Source organism: Hemiscyllium ocellatum, chromosome 1, assembly GCF_020745735.1.
Source record: "Hemiscyllium ocellatum isolate sHemOce1 chromosome 1, sHemOce1.pat.X.cur, whole genome shotgun sequence".
Lineage (NCBI taxonomy): Eukaryota > Metazoa > Chordata > Chondrichthyes > Orectolobiformes > Hemiscylliidae > Hemiscyllium > Hemiscyllium ocellatum.
Window position 1 is genome coordinate 158,932,953 of NC_083401.1, and position 7,629 is coordinate 158,940,581.

Sequence of the window (7,629 nt, forward strand, 5' to 3'; positions counted from 1 at the left end):
CGATCATCCAGTTCTGTTCAGTACTACAAAAAAGCAAAATACAAGAAATCTGAAATAGACAGAAAATGTCAGAAATGCTCAGCACATCAGGCATTATTCTTCATGAAAGGCAAAAGACTGTGGCAACATTACATTTCAAGCCTACAACCCTTCATCATAGACTTGAAATGATAATGTTATATTTTTCATTATGCACAGATTTTGCCTGATTTTCTAAAGGTTTCCAGCATGGTGTTTCTTTACCTTTGTCAATGCAAAGTATCCCTGTTACAATTGAAAATTGCATTTTATTTAACAGCAAATCTGTCAGAATACTGAAAATAGTTCTTCAAGTACAAGCTGTAATTTTATGCATGACAAATAGCCACTTAGATGACATCTTGGAGGAATGACAATGGGTAGAGGGATAATGCCGCAGAGTGTAATCCTGACTTTGCCAGCTTCCATACTTGTGCCAATTCCAGTAGGATTCACTGGATAATGAAGAGGTGTAAGAATTATGCTGATTACCTTTCTCCATTTCCAGAGGGCAGTTGTAGCATTTATATTAGTTTAGCGTCTAAAGTTGGCTATATTTAGGGTAAAGTTTAAAGTGTGATATTTATAGACATCATAAAATTTCTGTATGGGTAGTAAACGTTCTATTAGAGATACCAATTACCTGTAAGTGGTATTTGTCATTGAGATACACTTTGCTGCTGAGGTACTAAGTCCTTTTCTCTTTTAAAACAAATTCTATTGCTGAGTGCTTTAAACCATATATTGATATGTAATAGGTAACTACGTATGGTCCAGGTTTTACTGCAGACTGTTCCTGAGAATGCGTTGCAAAGGATAATCAGTGATAACAGCACTAATTTAGTTGATGTAACCTGGAAAGCCATCTCAAAGCATAGCCAGTTAAACATAAACATCAGCTAGCAGAGGAGATGTTAAAAGGTCACTTAAAAATTGATCAAAAGGTGAACTTTAGGGAGAGCCTTAAGAGAGGTGAGTGGTATAAAGATTTAGGAAGGCAATTCCAAAGCAATCAGCCCAGGTACCCAAGTGTATGGCTGTCATAGACACAAATCCAGAGTAAGAAGACAGAGTCTGGGAAAGGAGAGCAGTTGTAGAGCTATGGTTTCAGGTGAGAGGTCACATAAGGAGGTAATATAATAAGTGAGGTTGAAAAAAGGCTTTTGATCCAGCAACATTGAAGGACTGATTAGAGTTCTAAAACAGGCATGTGTACAGTTTGGAGGGGAACTTGTAGGTTGTGATATTCTGATGCGTTTGCTATCCATGTTCTTCCAGGTGACAGAGCCCGCAGGTTTGAAGGTTCTGTCATAGAAGCTTTGATTTTTTGCAGCACACACGATGTCACTGTGGTAAAGGAAGTGAATGTTGATTGTGTTAATCAAGTGGCCTGCTTTCTGCTAGATGGTGTTGAACTCTTCAAGTGTTGTTGGAGCTGCACTCAAGAAAACTGGAAGTATTCCATCACATGCCTGCCTTGAGAATGGCTACCCACTGCACCCATATGTGAGCCAATAAGATCAGTTGCTAGATGGCTAATCAAGTTGCGCCTCTAGAAATACTCCAATCTCTCACCCTAATGCTTGATTGAGCAGCGATGACCATGCCAAGGCAACTGATTAGAATGGGTTATATGTTTAAATCATAGAATTCCAACAGTGTTGAAACACCCTATACGGCCAGTCAAGTCCACACCAATCCACCCCCTACCCTGTCCCTGTAACCCTGCATTTCCCTTGGCTAATCCACTTAGACCGCGCACCTTTGGACTGGGAGGAAACTGAGCACCCAGAGGAAACCCACGCAGACACTGGGAGAATGTACGAACTCCACACAGACAGTTGCCCAGGTTGGAATCGAACCCAGGTCCCTAGCGCTATGAGGCAGTGGTGCTAACTGGTGGACGTTTGGAAACTTCGAAACACATTCATAATTTACTTCAAAAGCAACTTGAAGTACAAGGAAGACATCTTTGGAATCTAATATTGCAAAGACCTTCAGGCGAGGGGGAGCAAGAGAGAGAACTAGTCAAGAGATAAAAAGAAAAGCAAACAACTTATTACACAATGTCTTAATTTTTCCCTTTCTCAACCCTTATCCTGTATCAGGTATAATATGTCTGAATTTATATTTCATAGCATAGAAATCTGTGGATAATTCATTTCCTGAAGCAATTTGACTTTGAGCAAAACTGTCCATTGAAAAATAACTTTTATAAAACTGAATAATAGTGATCTCATTTGGTTCAGCTAGCCAATGCATTGGAGTGGCTGAGGACTCATCTAAATGTCACGGTTTCTATTGCAATCTTGGATCTATTGAATAAGTCAAAGTAACCTGAAGCCTACAAATGTCCTCCATCCAAATGTTTGCTTTAGAGGGAAACCTAGCCAGAATTGCCCCTCCTGGTCTTTACCCAGTGTCTCTTGCTGAATAATGTTATGTGTAGATTACTTTAGAAACTGCTGTGATGTGTATAATATCACCAGCATTCTGTGTTAATATTCATGTGTGTGATTACTGGCCGGTCAGGCAATGTCTTTTAGACAGAAAAGCTGTTCACATTTCAGGTTAATGAACTTTCATCAGAATTGATTCTGTCTCATTGCTTCTGTATCGAGATGAATATTTCCAGCAACATTTTCTGTTTTTATTTCAGATTTCCAACATTCACTGTATTTTGTTTCTGTAAAATTGATCATTTAAGGCATCATAGAGTCAGCACTTTCAGGGAAGGAGGAAAAGGGAGAGAAAATCATTTTATTTTAAATGAAAGCAGTGAAGTATTACTATTGAATATTTTAGAAAAAATAGAATGGTCTATTCAACATTAGATGGCAAGTTCTGTTAGTTTCTGTCTCTTCGGTTGAATTGAATTTTGCTCTCTTAGCTTCCTACTATACTTGAGTACTTAGTTATATTTGCCAGGAGCTGATTGAATTAATTTCTTAAACTCTTTATGGTGAGGGGAATTACTGGCGATTGAATTTTTTTTCTGCTTTTAATAATTAGTATCAGCCCCTATCTTGCCCAATACATTTTAGCTTACCCTTATGAATAATCAATTTCTCAATTCACTCCTGAACATTGATGAGCCAACATTTGAAAACTTAAAGCAAGCAATTTTATAAAGTTCTCGTTCGCTAAACTTTACAACAGTCACACAAGTATTTTCTGCTTTCCTAATCTTAAATCTCTCAGCTTTGTCTTGATTGATGTGCCTAGATTTTGCCACATTCCTGCTCAGGTTGCATTTCTTGACACTTATTCCTGAAATGCCGGTCTGTTTTATGTCCAGTTGTTCTCATCCAACCTGCTGCTTCAAACGTTGCCATTTTCAACATTTGCTCTTCTGCCAATCCCTTTGTTTGCTTCTTAAGCTTGTCTCTCATTTTCAATATCTGTCTGCAGCAGCTATCTGTTGTGCTGGAATATCCTTGACAAGGCTAGTTTTATGCAACTGTCTATCCCTCTACTCATCTCCAAAATTAATAAATCCTTGTTCTCCTTATTCATTTCTCTAAATATTTATTTGAACAGATACTTTGAACCATGAAGTTGCAATTTCTGTAAAGTGATGTGGTATAAATCGGATGCACAACTTTGACTTGATGGTTTACTGTGGCATTGGTGAGTTGTAAAGACTTTTTTTGGTAAACCACTAAGCCTTGTTGTATATCCTTTACTTAAATCTCTATATGAAATGTAGAAACCACATTCCAGTTTGGATTATGCCAAATTAATTGTTGATTATTACAGTACTCGATTATAAATGATTTATGTTTGTAAAGGGCCGCTTACATAGCAGCATTTCCTACAGCACTTTGTGGAGAGTCTGATCTCATCCCAAGCAGACGTTAGAGGAGTTAACCAAAGGTACAAATTTTTGAAGATGAGAAATATGGTAATATGAATAATGGGTTTTAGCAAAGTGAATGTAGAATGTTGGGCCATGGTGCTTTTGTTCAAAGTCATGAAATGGAGGAAACAAGTAGTATTCCAGAATCCGAAGATGGAAGTTATGAAGTTGACAAAGGGAGGTTACAAATGATTGAACAAGAACATGGAGGAATTTCTAAAGGAGGACAAAAACCTTTTTTTTATCATTCATTCATTCCTTCATTCATAAGATGTGGGTATCACTGACTGGACCTGCATTTATTATCCACCCTTATTACCCGGAAGGGAGTTAAGTGTCAACAGCGTTGCTGTGGGTCTGGTGTCAAGTGTAGGCCAGGTCAGGTAAGAACATCAGTTTCCTTCCCTAAAGGGCATTAGTGAATCATATTGGTTTTTCCATGGCAATCAACAGTGGTTTCATGGTCATCATTAGACTCCTAATTCTATTTGTTTTTGAATTCAAATTCCCATCCGCCATGTCGGGTTTCAAACCCAGGTCTCCAGAACATTAGCAAATCTAGCGATAATACAACTAGGTCGTCATCTCCCTATTAAATCAGTGCATTACAAATTGAGAGAATAGTTAGAAATTTCTTTATGAAAAGACATTGTATTAAATTTTAGTGTATGTAGTTGAATTGGATCTTGGAATATAGAGTAACATTTCTAAATTTACAGTGAATACAAAACTTGTGGGTGTTGGTGTTATACCAGTCAATTGTAACAGAATAGATTGGCTATCGGAATGGGCAGACAAGTAGCAAATGCCACTAATACAGAGAATTGTGAAGTGATGCCTTTTGCAGAACAAATAGGGAGAGGCAATTTCCATTAGTTCTAAGCATTACAGAAGTACCTCAGGCTTCACATGCATCTTTTGAAGATGACAGAGCGTGTACAGGCAGCAGTTAGCAAACAGGCTCTGTAAACTAGCATGGACTAAATAATTAGCATTGCCATTATGACTTTGTTATCAATTAGTGAAAAGATTAAGGGGTCAAGTAGTATTTGAAATGCACCATTTTGATATTCCTAAATTAAGTTAAATTTGGACCTGTTCACACCATTGTGTTTTTGATTAGAAGTGCAAGTAATTGAAGTGGTGTCCTCTATGGATGTATCTCATCTTTAGAAACATAAGCATATACTAATTTAAAATAGGTTGATGACTAAAACCAGGACCAGATAGAAATCACGTGCCCTGGTGCTACTCCTAGCTCAGGACCCTAGCCCTCTACTTGAGAAAAGCAGTCCTGTACCTAACCTGAGCACAGTGAGTTCCCCTAGAGCCCCAGACTTGGTTAATGGGCCCTTATATACCCTGTGCTAGGCCCTGGCTACATGTTTCAGTTACTCGGGGAAATGCATGTTACCAGCCCATTTTAGTAAGAGCATATTTATTACTCCATTTGTTACTGAATCATGCATTATTCTAGGATGCATTTCGCTACCCTCTAGATTAAAGCCTATGTTGAAACTTTGCTGCTGATCTAACTTACAGATGTAAACCAATTTGTTGTCCTGTACTTTTGCTACAAGAAGTTTTGTTCCACAGGAATCATATTGCAGTATCTCACATACTAGTACAACATAATAGTAAAAAAAAATCTGTTTTAAATTTCATCTTTGTTTGTAATTGTACCTCAGGTGCCCATTCTGTATTTATGCCACAAACCGTCCTTCAGCCATAGAATGCCATTTAAGGACACACTACAAAATGGAATTCAAGTGTCGGATCTGTCAAGTGGTGAAAATGAATCAACTAGAACTAGAGATGCATATTCGTGAACATCGCCTTGGCAACCACTACAAGTGTGATCAGTGTGGCTATCTCTCCAAGACAGCCAATAAGTTGATAGAGCACATTCGCGTTCACACAGGGGAGCGTCCTTTCCATTGTGACCAGTGCAGTTACAGCTGCAAACGCAAAGACAATCTAAACCTACACAAAAAGCTGAAACATTCTCCTCGACAGACTCTGTGCTGTGACGAATGCTTCTTCACAACCACACATCCATTTGTCTTCAGTCGCCATGTGAAGAAACATCAGAATGGTGAATATCTGGAAGAGGAAAAGAAAGGGAGGATGCAGTTGGTGACTTTGAAAGAAAGAAACGCTGTCTTAAACAGCAGAAATTCTAGAAACATTCTTTCACCACTATCAGTTATGTCAGCATCACAGGCTTTGCAGACTGTTGCACTGTCGGTGACTGGCAACAATGGAATTTCAACTGGGTCAGCACTTGGTTTATTTGGCTTGAATGGTATTTCCGCACATCTCAGTAAATACAGGAACTGTGATCTCTCACACCTTATTCCACTGACTACACTTTTTCCACAAAATAAATGTGAAGCTACATTCCATTTGTCTCAGCAGCAAACTGCACCCCCAGGTACTGTTTCTCCCAAACACTCGTTCTTGGCCTACCTTGGCCTAACTGAACAGGCGACTACAGTTTCTGTGTCAGTCGCAGATTGAATAGTGATTATTGCTGCAATACAATATTTTTCAAAAATGTTTATTATTGTAGAAGAGTAGAATGTGTAGAAGTGGCTGTAAATGCTTCTTGTATTCATATAAGTGCTGCTTGAATTATATATAAAGTACTTAAATGTCCATAATTGAATGGAAACCCAATGGAAAGAGGTAGTTGAACTCTGGGCTGAAACAAATGCCCAGGCTAAAAAAAAATATGTGATGAGGCAGAATTTTGCACAATGCTTAGTCTTGCACATTTTTGTGTTTCTTAAAGTAGTATCATTTTCTGCATAGTGTTACTAATTTCAAAGCAGCAGTATGTTGACTAAATCTGATCAAGATGTTAGTGATCAGTCACATTTATTTTGGCACCAACCATTAGCACTTTGAAAGATGCATGACATTGCTGACATTTGTTTTCAGCATTTATCATCTCTAAGCTTTAGGCTGGCACATTGATGTTTTTGCATTCAATGCAGTATAAATGATCTCTGCACTATATTTGGAGTTCATCTTCAGCCATATAATTGTGTTCCAGTGTTTTTTTTTGAGAATGCAACATTGTTTTCAGTATTTTGAGCTTCTTGTAGATGCTGTGCATGCGTGAGTGTACAAATATATATTATAATATATATTTATAAATATTGTGTGTATATATATTATCATATATATTTATATGTTTTGCTTTGATTTAGCTTTGCATTTAAAAGAAAGGCTGTTTGTGACAGTAATTGGCACTTAGACTTTATTGCTATCTTTCACATTCGGTTACATTACCAATGCCTAGTGTAACTTGCAGTATGTTCAAAATAAATCTGCATTATTTTGGTTTCCTAGTTCTTTATTTATCTGTTCTTAGTTTTATTCCTCACAAGATAGCATTTGTATGCTTATGTTTTCAGCATAATTTTTTTTATTTCATTCCTTGTATTCATGGATTTGGTAAATTGAAACTGGAGCTGATGCACAAAGTTCAGGCCATTTCAAAATAAATGTAATGCTGCACAGTGAGACTGATTTCCAAGACCAGCATGGATTTATTAAATCTTGAGTAATTTCTTGAATCAAGACATTATCCATGCTATTTACAAAAAAGAACTCCTATCAAACATTATTTTATCATGTATTCATTTTACTTTTTATACTTGTCCGTTGCTCTTCAAATGAAGTTCTGTCATTTGCAGATAAGTTATGCTTTCTAATCGATTTTTTTCACATACTTGAGTGTTCTG

At 37.3% G+C, this 7,629-nt stretch overlaps 1 protein-coding gene across 5 annotated transcripts in view; it reads left to right on the top strand.

Annotated features, from left to right (window-relative positions):
• Window positions 1-7,225, top strand: part of znf827 (zinc finger protein 827) — a 129,443-nt gene extending 122,218 nt beyond the window's left edge. For 4 of the 5 annotated variants that reach the window (XM_060827083.1, XM_060827101.1, XM_060827110.1 and 1 more), the window contains one exon: window positions 5,566-7,225. In XM_060827083.1, the coding sequence (XP_060683066.1) occupies window positions 5,566-6,397 (832 nt within the window). In that variant the 3' untranslated portion in view covers window positions 6,398-7,225. Of the gene's footprint in view, window positions 1-3,558; window positions 3,649-5,565 lie in introns of all 5 variants that reach the window. The other variant, XR_009644849.1, reaches the window with a different exon arrangement.
• Window positions 7,226-7,629: the final 404 nt, after the last annotated feature.